The sequence below is a fragment of the Daktulosphaira vitifoliae genome, unplaced genomic scaffold (assembly GCF_025091365.1).
Source record: "Daktulosphaira vitifoliae isolate Bord-2020 unplaced genomic scaffold, ASM2509136v1 Scaffold_3, whole genome shotgun sequence".
Taxonomy (NCBI): domain Eukaryota; kingdom Metazoa; phylum Arthropoda; class Insecta; order Hemiptera; family Phylloxeridae; genus Daktulosphaira; species Daktulosphaira vitifoliae.
The window spans coordinates 6,834,586-6,849,045 of NW_026099574.1; the positions used below are offsets into that span (position 1 = coordinate 6,834,586).

Sequence of the window (14,460 nt, forward strand, 5' to 3'; positions counted from 1 at the left end):
ATATAGTATTATATTGAGTGGGTGGTAGGACTAAATTTTTTTTTTTGTAATTTTATAAATCACTGATCACTACAATTTCTTAAAAGAAATAAATAATGTTAAGTTTTTTTTTGTAATGATATTGCGTGCGACATATTTATACAATTGTTCTGTAATTATAGAAACTTAAAAATACAAACTGATAATTGGTATTTCTCGTAAAATATAATATAACGTCAATTAGTTTGACAAATTACTATAAATCTTATAATACACGTTTCAAATAACTTATGAATAGTTACAAATCTAATTAAACAATTGTGTTATATTCTGCGTGAATTAAACTAAAAATTATTTCTAACTTTTCCTTTATTTTATCTAGATTTTCTGGTACATCATGAAAATTGTATGACTTTTCATTTTTTTGATGTTTGGGAAATCCTTTTAATAATTTATTTATTAAATCTTGTGGTAGTATGGGATTATCGTAAAGATCGGAAGTTGTAAATTCGTATTGAAAATCATATTTTGTCAATTCTCCATTTTCCATAAAATATTTTGCGCATTCTTCTGCCAATCCTTTTAATTCAATCAGACTATTACTCTTTGCATTTATCAATTGGTCCATGTAGAAATGTATATCATTATTGCGATCCAATATAAACATTACTTTTTTTATTTTTTTAGAAACTTCTAATAACTGTCCCCAAAATGATTTTGAATTAAGTTGAATAATTATAATTTTATAGGCATAAACAGATAGCAAGATCATATATTTTAAAAATCGATCAAATATAATTTTTTTTGATATTTCATCATTTATTAAACGTTTATTTTTCTTCTGTAAAATATAAATTAAAATTGAAAATTTATTATTATTATTATTTTTTATTAGCTTTAATTATGAATATATTATAGCTCGACAATTACATAAGAATTAGCATTAATTGTGTTGAAAATAAATTTTATAAGGTAAATCATAAAATATTTATGGCAGAAAAATTTTAATTGAGACATTCAGTTGCAAAAAGAATTGTGTTCAAAAAATTGTTATCTGGGTCCTATTGACCTCATACGCTGTCTGCTCCTAAAAAGGACTCAGGGTCAATTCCCTGGCTTTTGGTATGTGGCTCAATTTTCGAAACTCATATGTCATTCGATAGCTCATTATTAACTTATTCTATCGCAAAAATAAAAATCCGTAATTGGCCGTTTAGTTTTTGAGATAAATTACTTCAAAGTTTTCAGTTAAAATCGATCATATCGCTAAACCTATAAGATTTAAACAGTTGATTAACATCAATTAAAGCTCTACAAAACGTATGCAACAGTACTTCGAACATGATCTCGCATTCCATCCACTGCAAATAGGATAAAAGCTATTTTAAGTTACTGTGCATGCGTAACACGGGTTTACTGAGCATGCGCAGTAGAGATCAAAAACGACGAAATTCTTGATAACGCCATCTATTGGTTATTTTAAGCTTTGTCTATTAGGGCTATATTAGTTTGATAAGGCCTACACCTTTGCTAAGCAAAATAAATAAGCTTCGAAAAACTTAAAATAGCTTTTATCCTATTTGCAGTGGATTGAATGCGAGATCATGTTCGAAGTACTATTGCACACGTTGCTTAGAGCTTTAATTGATGTTAGTCAACAGTTTGAATCTTATAGGTTTAGAAATATGATCGATTTTAACTGAAAACTTTGTCATTGATCTCAAAAACTAAACGGCCAATTACGGATTTTTATTTTTGCGCTAGAATAAGTTAATAATGAGCTATCAAATGACATATGAATTTTGAAAATAGATCCATATACCAAAAGCCAGGGAAATTTGAATAAACATAATTATAAACTATCGTACGTCGGTAGTACCCCGACGTAGACACAAAAATAATGCACAAAATTAAATAACGTTTTAAGACGACGAGTTCGTCGTTTTTAACTTTATCGAGTCCTCCCGTTGGATACTCTGGTCAAATTCAATCCCTCCAATTAGTGAACTACTCAAGGGGTAGAGTTTAGACCCGTCAATACGATCTAGCTCAAAAGTAGCAGATTGAGGGGTGGCTCCTTATCAACCACCAGCACAACTACCTTTTCACTATATCTACTAAAAGACGATTAAGGACGGTTTTGTTGTAGATTCTTTTATTCTTAAATTAAAATAAATAAATGCAAATCTTCTTACGAGAATAATATTTTAATATATAAACACACAACATAACCCGGTCACGTCGAACGCCGGTCAACAACTGATTACAACAAAATTAGTAGAGAGAGTGTACACCACATCCTCCCCTCAATGTATATACAATAAAAACGAAAATATTTTTTTTTTAAATATAAATAAATACATTTGTTTATAAAATATTAAATGTTAATCATTATGGCATGTAATTATTAAACATATAATAATATATCATGACACATAAAATTAAACATATATTAATTTAAAATAATAAATATACCGAATAGGTAGACATAGCTTCTGACGAGGACGAAGTTTGCGTTTCTGAGGTTCATAATTATTTTTTGATTCAATACTGTTATCATTATAGGATAAATTGTTTTTATTTCCCCATATTACCCCCTGTTTTAGTATTAAATGTTCTCTAATCCTACGGTACCTCACTCCATCTTCCCCCGCCACAATAAAAGACCTCGGAGTACTGGCTAAATCTACTACTTTCCCTCCAACCAATTTTTTTATGTTATAGTCTGTCTTAAACAACACATTATCCCCAACTTGTATCTCTTTAAGATTTTTACTATTTTTGTCATGATAACTTTTTTGTTTTTATTTTCTGCTAAAAAAATCATTTTTTATTTGACTTAAGCTAACTTAAACGGCTCTAATAAATTATTTACTACTGGTAACTTATCTTTCAATCTACGAGACATCAACAATTGAGCTGGTTATAGCTCCAAACCCTCTATTGCTCTTTTTCTCCTCTGATTTTTTAAAGATTTTTATACATGTACTCACAGTCTTTTCTCCCTGTCCATTGCTTTTAGGATAATGGGGACTACTATAAATTGATTTAATGTTCCACTCAGAGCAAAAGTGTTTAAATTCTTGACTGTTAAATGGAATGTTGTCCGAAACAATCTCATCCGAGCAACCGTGAATATAAAAAATGTTTATAAAGGTTTATATTACCTGTGAAGCAGACTTATCTTTAATTTTTCTAAGCTCAAACCACTTTGAAAAATAATTAGTTATCATTAGATATGACTTTGATTTATACTCTAAGATGTCTGTGCCTATTTTTTGCCATAGCCTGGCAAATTTTGTCTTATTTTGTAAAAACTAGAAATCTCTCCCGTATGCTATTATTGTTGGGCCAATTATTATTTACACATTTTACAATCATTCTATACTCATTATCAAAATCTATAGCTTTTGTTAATCTATTTAAAGTTTCAGTGTTTATCGACAAACAGTTTTTATGTCGTGTATATTATGATACACGTCCTCGATAACATTTTTATTACCAATATTATTATAAAGATAATCTCTACTGAGCGCATCCGCAATAAACATTTTTGAACCGGGAAAATATTCTAATTGTATATCGTACACAACAATTTTTAAAAGCATTCTTTGTAGTCTAGGTGAAACTTTGTTTAGATCTTTTTTTATTATCGACACCAAGGGCTTATGATCCGTCTTTAATAAGATGGGCCTACCATAAATGAAATAATGGAATTTTTCACAGGCAAAGATTATTACCAGCAACTCTTTTTCTATTTGAGTGTACCTTTTTTGTGTTTCAGATAAACTTTTAGACGCATAAGCTACAACTGAACCCTCTTGCAATAAAACTGCTTGTACGCCATCTTTTGATGCATCAGTTTGTACTTCGATTAATTTGTTATCATCAAAGTGTGCAAGAATTGGTGAACACGTTAATAATTTTTTAATTTCATTAAATGAGTTTTGTTATTTATCTGACCATTCCCACTCTATTTTGTATTTTGTTAACTCTCTTAATGGTGCGTTAACCTTGCTAATGTTTGGTACGAATTTTGTGAAATATTTTACTATACCTAGAAATCGCATAACTTGTTTTTTATTTTTAGGAATCTCTAGTTTAATCTCTTAACTAAGTATTTAAACGATCAGGATCTATTTTAATACCTGCCTTACTTACAATAAAGCCTAACATTTTTACCTGTGATTGTTTGAACTGTATTTTTTTTTCATTAAGTGTTATACCTGCTTTTATAGCTTTTTCTAAAACCTCTTTAAGTGTTTCATCGTGTTTTTTTTTATTTTCGGCAGCTATATATATGTCATCTATGTATACTTTTACACCTTCTATACACCCCTTGGTAGTTCATTTTCTGTTAGAGAAGTCAGAGTGTTTTTTTACTATATTGTGCGTGTTTAACTCTCTAGTAGCACTAAACATTTCATTCATTTGTTCTTTGGTTGCTACCAATTTTTTTGCAATATCAATCGCCTTATCTAATGTCACATCAGATTCGTGTAATAGCTTTTCTTTTATTTCCAGCTGATTTATACCAATAATTAATTTGTCTCGAATCATGTTTTCAGTTTCACTGAATTCCCAGATCGATGCCAATGTTCTTAATTTTGTGACATTCCCCAATGGACTGAACTTGGTTACAAGATAAAAATTTAAATCGTTCGAATATAATGTTTTTATTTTGGTTCGAAATGATTTTTAAACAAAGTTATTACGTTATCATACGTTCTCTTTGTTCGCCGGTCAAAGGTGAATGTATTGTAAATGTCAAGTAAATTCTCGCCAGAAACATTTAACAAAATAGCTATTTTTATCTCATCTGGTTTTTTAAAACTGCCTGATGCTAAGAGGAATATTTCAAATTGTTGGTAAAATTTTTTTCAATTTACCGCCAAGTTCCCATCAAAGCTTAAATTTTTTGGAATTTTACACTCATTTATTTCTTAATCGAATACACTTTCAAGTTTTTTTTTTAAAAACAAAACAATTATTTAAATTAGATACATTTTAGCATGTAATTAACCGTTTAAGACTACGTCAATAATTTATAACATATTAATTATTTAACACTAAATTATTTAATTCACACCTGACACCATGTTGTAGATTCTTTTATTCTTAAATTAAAATAAATAAATGCAAATCTTCTTACGAGAATAACATTTTAATATATAAACACACAACACAACCCGGTCAACAACTGATTACAACGAAATTTGTAAAGAGAGTATACACCACAGGTTTAAAACTAGCCAGCACGTACACTAATTGTTATGATTGATTAAAGGACCAGTAGTACAACCTAGACTCTTGACACACACACATTTTAATAACACGACGGTTGTAGAGTATTTACTTTCGAGTACAGGTTTTTAAATAATTATTTTATTTATATAACGTAAAAACACAAAGTTAAGATATAATATAAAAATATAACACACAATTAATTAAGTCGTACAAAAACAAAGTCACTCGCTCACCAACGACCTAACCCGTAACTGGACGTTTCTTCGACAAAACGTCCAGTCTCGTCCCGTCTGATCATCCTTTTCATGTTTTTCATTTATATTCTTTTTACTACCATTATTAATTTGCTTACCCTGCATTTCGCTTATATATGACATTATTGTATTGCTTGAATATTTAAAAATTGCTTACTACTGTCTTAAACCCCGTATCATACTAAAATCGACGTTATTTAACTATTTACTATAAAACTCACAATTTTTTCAACTACTTTAAATTCAATGTCGTAACCCAAATCTTGAATAAATTTCTTCAATCTTTTATTACCATTTTCTGTAAATACAATGATTTCATAATGTATTAATTTTCTCAAAGATGTTACAAGGAATTTCTGTTATGTTTTAATAATACAGTAGTATTTTTTAACAAGTAACATACCGATTTTATTCAACATAATTTATACATACCATTGTATAAGCAAATTGCATTGTCTTCTTTGTGATTTAAAATTATGTTATCTTCTTCGAACGTCTTAAAATATAAATAACAGTTATTAAAAAAACCCAGTACAGGACGGTCGGTAACGTGGCATAGTTGGGTCAAGTATAATGATATCTGACAGTGATTAAAATCACTTTAAAAAAAAAACGTTTCGATGCAAATCTTTAGATAGTGTTTAACTTTAAAAAATTTGTGGATTATTCCAAAAGCTACATGATCTACTAGTTTCTTATTAATATCCTAATTAAGATAAAATATGTCGGATGAAAATGGGATTATTAAAAAATATTATTTCTCATAAAAAATTGTATTGATCCATATATTTTTCAATAAGTTATAGCATTATAAAGTTAAAAATTTTAAAAATAAAATCGAGAATTTTCACACAAAAATAGCATTTGATAGCCATTTTCACCATAAAGACAAAATAAAGCCCAACATTTTTTTTTTTAATATTAAAGTATATTACATAAGCTTTAATTTAAGATATATATATAAATGTCAGTATTTCCGGAACACTTTCAAAAGTTAAGTTGAATAAGTTAATTTTATGTGGAAAAGTTGTCACTTTGAATCCCCCCTGTGGACTGGTAAAGGGTTAAATTTATAAAAAAAATATACTAAATGATAGGTAAAGACATCAAGCATCTATAAAAAAAAATATTATGTTGATTTTTTCATTTTTAAAAAAATTATAGCAGTTATAAGTAAAAAAAATTCGAAAATTTCGAAAATTAGCGATTTTTAAATTTGTAATTTTTTGGAGGTTTCCCCCATTTACGGGGAACGAAGGAAATTTTTTCAATTTTTGAGGTTAATGTCTTCAATTAGATACGATTTGTGATCTTTTGAGGTATCATTGAAAGAAATCGGTTCAGTGAGAGCTGAGAAAAAGTGGTAACAGGCACACAAAAAAAAAAACACATCATAGTAATATTAATACCTTCTCAGCTTCGCATCGAAGCTAAAAAAAAGAAGATTTTATATCATATAAAAAGCCCAAAAGCATAATTGAATCTTATTTTTATATAACCTCCGTCATTTGAAGAAAACTTTTGGAAATAAAATAAATGATTTTCAAATTAAAATATTTAGTTCTCTGTTTGTTTTCAAAAGGTCCTAATGAACCAACCTCAGCAGTCTTATTAAGATAATATTTGCTTAAGTATATGTTCGCTTACAGGCTGCTAAATCTCGGTTGGCCTGACTAACTAAGGGAATGAATAAAAGAAAATCCTATAACTTTATTAGTTATTCAACTACCTTCAACCGTTTGACGGAGTCAACTTGGACTCAATTATACAATCATTTACACGCAGGGTAAATCCACCGTATTCACATATACCGTCATAATACCGCAAAGGGCCGGGACAATATTGGTGGCACCGATTTGTCTATTTAACTAGACCAAACACTGGTTACAACTGGTAGATAAGCTGACGACTATCACCGGTCAGCGAACGACTTCCCCAATTATATGTGTAAAACTGGTTTCTTTTCTTGGGATGGAAGTTAAACGAAGCTACACGTAACTCGCTGCAACACACTCCCACCTTGGAAAGGCTACAGTTGTTTACTTAATGGACCTTAGAAGATACATCTCAATAGTGTAATGACAATGAGTTTTGGACAAGTCTTCACGGTCAGTTATGAATATCATAAATTAAATAGTTACAAACAACGATATTAAATTAAGGTAACATAAAGTATTACATCTACAAAACAGAACACACAACTAAAACAATAACGACATGACTTATAAAAAGAAATTATTATTTAAATACAATAACAGTTGAGTAAGGAAAGAATGATTAAAAAATAAAAATTCAAATTACAACTAAATCAATTATGAAATAAATAAAGATACCATTCTATCATAATAAACAATAAAAGGAACCTAACAATTAAAAGAGGAAAAAAAGGCGTATGTGTTTAGGGAATCATGACGTTGACAATAATACCATCTTTACGATCGGCCAAGTAACCGGTTGGTTAATAGTGTGCAATTGGGCTGCACGCGCAACTTTATCTTTGTCCAAATTAACAACACTCACCCTTACCTAACTACAATACTAACGGACTTCCTCACTTATTTGTGAAATTATTTACAGTGATTATTAAAAATATGTCATGAAAAACATTCATGATAACTTTTTTAGTTCAATAATATACCTGGATTTTTTATAAATTATAGAGATCGATATTTTTGATTTCGAATTAAATTTAACACAGTCCAGTTATAGTTAGTTCAGTATTGCGTTAACCCTGAATTATCTATTTTGACCGTTAATATCACTGGACCCGATATCATTAATAAAAAATATTGATATGCAATACATATTTGTTGCCAATTAAGATAGTCACTATATGCTTATCAATCTGTGTTATGGTTTTTTTATTTATGACTTTGAAAATTAACTTAGGAGTATTGATATGCATCTTTGACACACGTTTCACATCTGTTATATACAAACTATCAATTTTAGCCCAATGATATTCTTTCTAAGAATCTTTTATCTTTGTTAGTCATTACGTTTTTTACGTATTATTAATAAGCTGACGACTATCACCGGTCAGCGAACGACTTCCCCAATTATATGTGTAAAACTGGTTTCTTTTCATGGGTTGGAAGTTAAACGAAGCTACACGTAACTCGTCGCAACATGCTCCCCCCTTGGAAGGGCTAGCCCATACAACTACTCAATGGACGTTAAAAGATACATCTTAATGGTGTAATGAAAATGATATGAGTTATTTACTGTTGACAAGTTACGATACATTAACTCTCAAACATAGTGTTTCACTTTAAAATGTTGAGTCATTTATTTTATTTGAAAAATTGTAATATATGCACTGGACTAATATTGACACATGACTGAGTTGATAATGTTTTTCTGTACTGATGGAATAACACTAGTGGTTTTGTATAATTAAGTAACTATATGTCCTAAAGTTATTTAAAAAATAAATATATTACATAGTGTGATTCATTTATTATTGACCACTTAATTTATTAAACAACAATAAATTCATAAAATTATATAATATTATTCATGTATAATATTGAGACTTTTACTTGTGATTTCTTTTAGTTCCATGTTTTAGACAATTTATAACCGTAAAGTATTTTTCATGTTCATCCCTTATCATTAAAGTTATGACTGATGATAAAGGCACCCCTCCTCTCTCCAAAGGTATACAAATTTCAATAAATTAAAATAAATTATGAACGAATAAAGTTGACACCCTAATAAAGTGACTAAAGCATAGAACTAAAAGAAATCAAAAATCAAATTCTCAATATTATATTTATTTTTTGAATAATTAAGTGGCTAATTATAAAAAAATTACTCTGTAGATATTTTGTAACGATTACGTGCTTTATATATATATATAAAAAATCATGTGCATAAATATACACACTTATAATAAAAGTAACATACAATTTTAAGCTCTAATTTTTTTTCATTTTTTTGACTGCTATTATAATTCTCCTAAAAAATAATAAAATGTAAGCACTTTTTATATTTTTACTAAAATTACATACAATAAATATTTAGAGTATTTTACTTATTATTATTATTACTGTTATAATAAGGTGCGAGCTCAAAACTTTGTCAATAGAAAGATTACAAATAAGAAAAAATATAACTACACTCTATTATTGAGCACATTTATGATCACGACACTTACCTGACGCAAATAAATTTGTGCAACAACTTTTTTCACATTTACAAAACTCTGAAATGATATCCAAAAATCTAAATATTAAGTCTGAATTAAATTCTAGGGAAGTAAAAGCGGGAACTTTATATAAACAGTATTAAATATTTATAAAAGTTTTATAAAAAAAAATCATAAATCTCACAAATGGGTTTTAATGATTCTTATGACTTGTAAAGAAAAGAATGTTTACAGAGTAATTCCTTCAAATATTGGTCACTCAATTACTTTTAAAATAATAACTATGTTAAAAAATTAATTTTGGTATTTTTATTTTCATACATATTTTTCTTAATTTCTCAATTATGAAGTAGTTTTTTAATTCATTCTTATACCTTATACAGCTTTAAAATGATTTAATTATATCTAACAAAAGCATATTGTCAGCGGCAAAAACTATATTGAATCGCCTCATATATTTATTTTAAAATATATTTAATTTTAGAATTATAGATTATTTTTATAAAAATATTGTTATAATATCAAAATTTAAAGTTTGTTACATTATTACAATAATACTATCAATTATATCAGTATCTATTTATATTAAAATATAAAACTACATTTTTTAAATACTTATAAAATATCCTATCAGTCAAAAAGAATTTAAAAGGATATGGGGAAAATATCATTTTTGATTGTAAACATGGTAATCGCATCATGTGTTGGGTTCACTCACTTCTTAAATCCTATTAGGAATCTCGACCACTAATAGATTCCTTTGAACAGCAAGATGTTATCGCAAAATTAAAATCTATATTTAGTACAACTTAAGAGTATTCAATTTTGGCGTATCCAAATGACCGTCACGAGGAGAAACAACGCGTTCAAATCGGTCATTTATTATTATAATGTTTGTATATAAAGAGTGCACTACCACCGTAACAATTGTGTTTATGTATGATCTTGGACAAATATTCCTATACCGATTAACTTACTTTTAAATTCTACCGAGTATATTCAAATTATGAACCAGTTACCCACATTAGGCAATTCACAATATATTGTAAATCAAATTAGTATTATAATAGATTGCGCATAGGTCTCTTCAAGTTTACTTGACTAGCCAATGAGAAGCATTGTGCAATTAAAAAATAAAACATTAAGTCTCCCCCTCATAAAACAGGCCTATAAAAGAGCAATTTCTAGCTAATTTATCACCTTATTTTTTCTAAAAATTTGGTCATGAAGCATCTCTGAACCAGAATATTTCGTGATTATGCTCTCTCTGACTTAGAATCTTTTTACACTTGGTGTTTATTATCTAAATCGCTCATAAGTAATGTAATTAAAAAAAAAAATAACTTAACCTTTTTATCTATTTATTTTTAGTTTAAAATATTTATAAATTATTAAGACAATTAATTTTTTTATTTTGTATTTTGTGAGTTGTTTCAATTAAAAATTTTTTAATTCTTCAATTGGATTGTCTATTTAATAAGTGCATTTCAAAAATCTACCTTAGCACATCAAGTGGTTGAAACTGTTGATAAAACAATGGTTTATGCATGTCACTAAGGAGATCGTTGAGTGTGTCTTAAATTTAGATAGATAAGTGTTTGATTGATTGCACAAGATGCTGATGGTTTGTTGAAATCATTACCCTAGCACATCAAGCGGTTGAAATTATTGGTAAAACAATAGTTTGTGACGTGTCACTCGGGATTGATTCTCATATTCTATCTGGTTATACAAATTTTCATTTTAAAATATAAAGTAACACATATATTCAGACACCAGATATAGAAAGGAACTACAGTGAAGTAATATTTCAAGTTAAATATTTGCATAATTTCACAAAATAAATAAGTAGATAAAAGTCAGTGCTCTCTTTATATATATATACTTTTTTTACGCAATAAACGATCAAGCTAGCTGGACACAAGGTAAGAAATTATATTAATAAGCATGTCATAAAAATTAAAAATAGACATAAGGTAAATCAAGAATAACTTTTGTTGAGGAAATAACAGATAATAAAAAAAGGGAAATATTATTAATAGCTACTTACTCACCATTCAGATCGTAATAGCTTGCGTTCAACGTAAATGTTTAATTTGTATTTAACACCTATAAAATAGGTGTACCTATTCTTTTTTTTTTATGACAGAAATTTAAACACACATGCCACCACTACGAATGAGCAAAAGTGCGCCAAAAATAAACAGAATTTTTTTATTAAATGGACTTTTGCGTAATCGCATGGGAGCGGACACGCCGATCGTCGTACCAAATAAAAAATTACAACACCTAATATGGTATTACCACGACGACCCCTTAGCATGTCACCCAGGATGGAAAGAGACCAAACGAACTGTAAAACAACGGTTCTACTGTAAAATATTCTCAACACCGCGTTGTGATACGACCCGAAATTAATCTAGAGCCAAATCACAACGCGGCGCTGCCTCCCCCGTTAGACGTACCCAAGCGGTGGGTCCGTTGACCAAGTTGGACCACGTGGAAGTAGGGATAGGCCACGATCTGTAGGTCATCGCATCTGTTGGTTGGGTTTAAGTCCCGACCTTCATTCTTGCTGGGAAGTCTTTGGAGAGATTGCCCTCACATCATTATCCCGTATTGGCCCACTATTAAAACATACTACAATATTTACATAAAATAATTTCTTACCATATTCAGATTCCCAAATTGTTTGGAACTCTAAAAAAAAAAGAAAATTGTGACAAGATGTTTTTATTAAAAATTGCAAAATGGAATATAATCTATGTGTTATCAATATACTATAATACTATATAAACACAATTAAAGTCTGTACAAGCTATTATATAATCATTGAATATAAATAATATTGATTTTAATTAAAAAGTAAAGTTTAATTCATAAAATGTATGGACGCTAATTTTAGCAATGATCAAACTTACATCATCCGTCATATGACAAATTAGTGTTCCTGTCTAAAAAAAAAACGTATTTGAATATACAATACATAAAAGTTAAATAAAAAGTATTTTAACTAAATTATTGAATCAAACATAGTTTAATAAACTTTATATAAATTACATTGTCCTTTATAAATATATTTGCAAAAACATCTTTTAAATAAAAACAACACACAAAAATTAAAACAAAAGAATACGTTTTGTAAATCATTTTTCAAGAATATTAAGATTTAATTAATGTAATTCACTGACTTTTATCTTTGAATATATTTTAATAATTTTCCATTACATTTTTGCATTTTTATAGGATTTGAAGTAAATAAATTATTAAAAACCAAAAATAAAAAAAACAAATAATAGAAATATAAGTGAATTTTTTTAAACAGTACCATTATAGACTTTTTAGATATTTTATGACGAAAATATATAAATTATGTTATTATTTATGCATAAATTGTGAAAAATATTGGTATTTACTTTTTTAAAAATGTCTATTTAATTAAGTTTAGAAGACTCTAATATACAAAACTATATAAAGTGAATTTTAATAAAACACAATAAAAAATAACTGTAAATATACATTTTCATAATATGTCAAATTGATATTTACTTGGTTCTTATATTTAGTAAACAGCTTAGCAGGGATATTTATAATATTTTTGCTATTATTATTTGAGTCAACTATTCGGATTGGAAGTCACCGAGTTACGTCTATTTGATGGTTATTTTCAATAGGTAAAACTAAATAAAATTAATAAATCAGGATTTTATTGTGGACTAAAATTTAGTAAATCTGTTATTGCTATCAGTCCATGCAATTATTTTTAATAATACTCTAGTGTTAGTCACTTAAATAATTAAACAAATATATGAATAAAATAACAATAGCAATTACAATGAAATATTATTATACAACTATTAATGATTTTAACCGTTTATAATCCTTACTAGGTTAATTCTCATTTGATCTAGACTTTAGCAAAAATATTATAATACAAAAACCTCAAAACAAAATGGCAGTGCGTGCGGTGGATGTAACTGTCAGTTGAAATAGTTAACACAGTCTCCAATGTTTCTTGCGGTATTAATTCCGTGACCTGTCACATCTATCGACTGCCGAACAAGATTAACATCTCAATACAGACAAGTGCGGCGATGGACAGCTGATGATCATGACCGGATAAATTCACCGTAGATGAAAAGTGCACTATTGCGGGTCGTGTTAGGTAAGTATAATTTTATGATAAAACGCAATTTTTACTTTTTAAACAGATATTTTTGTTAACAAAAAACATTATTTATTCCCAAATATTTTTTAGTATAACCGTATAACTAAGTACTTCCAGATTTTCCTGTGTTGTTCTCTTCGCCAATTCTTGGGTAGTGCTTTAAACGATTACTCAGTGAGTCCTACCACTTGTTCTGCTCCAACATATGTGCTCCTTTCCTGGCTAGAAAGTCAGCATTTTTATTTCCAGTGACACCCTTGTATCCTTATACCCACTAACTCTTGGTTTAAAACCCCATGTCTTTCCCAAGGCTCTGCTGCAGGTCAACAGTGTATAACAGTATTTGATTAACTCTTTAATAAGCAAGTCGAATACTAGACACCATAGCAAGGAACTCCTCCTTGTGGGCATCCCTGTTGAACACTCTTGATTACTTTGGTCTCATTGAGCTGTCCCAAAATGAAACGTTCTTTAAGCATAGATTCTGTCCACTTAGTAATAAGTGGTTCTATTCCATGCTGTTGTGCTGATTCACACATATCATCGAAGGGTGTATTTTCAAAAGCCCGTTCGATGTCCAAGAATATATCTACTGCATACATATAAAATATATATGTATGCATTTTATACATATGGTTTAAAAGAGGGTGCAGAAGTGCAGG

At 28.5% G+C, this 14,460-nt stretch overlaps 1 protein-coding gene across 2 annotated transcripts in view; it reads right to left on the minus strand.

Moving 5' to 3' along the window:
* LOC126903066 (uncharacterized) overlaps positions 1–12,846 on the minus strand; it is a 28,668-nt gene extending 15,822 nt beyond the window's left edge. The window contains exons 1-8 of one of the 2 annotated variants that reach the window (XM_050681017.1): positions 12,691–12,846; positions 12,552–12,584; positions 12,301–12,330; positions 9,640–9,687; positions 9,390–9,440; positions 5,913–5,976; positions 5,702–5,778; positions 34–820 (exon numbers count right to left, since the gene is read on the minus strand). In XM_050681017.1, coding sequence (XP_050536974.1) covers positions 290–820; positions 5,702–5,778; positions 5,913–5,976; positions 9,390–9,440; positions 9,640–9,687; positions 12,301–12,330; positions 12,552–12,584; positions 12,691–12,780 — 924 coding nt within the window. In that variant the 5' untranslated portion in view covers positions 12,781–12,846 and the 3' untranslated portion in view covers positions 34–289. Of the gene's footprint in view, positions 1–33; positions 821–5,701; positions 5,779–5,912; positions 5,977–9,389; positions 9,441–9,639; positions 9,688–12,300; positions 12,331–12,551; positions 12,585–12,690 lie in introns of those variants that run through there. The other variant, XM_050681016.1, reaches the window with a different exon arrangement.
* Positions 12,847–14,460: the final 1,614 nt, after the last annotated feature.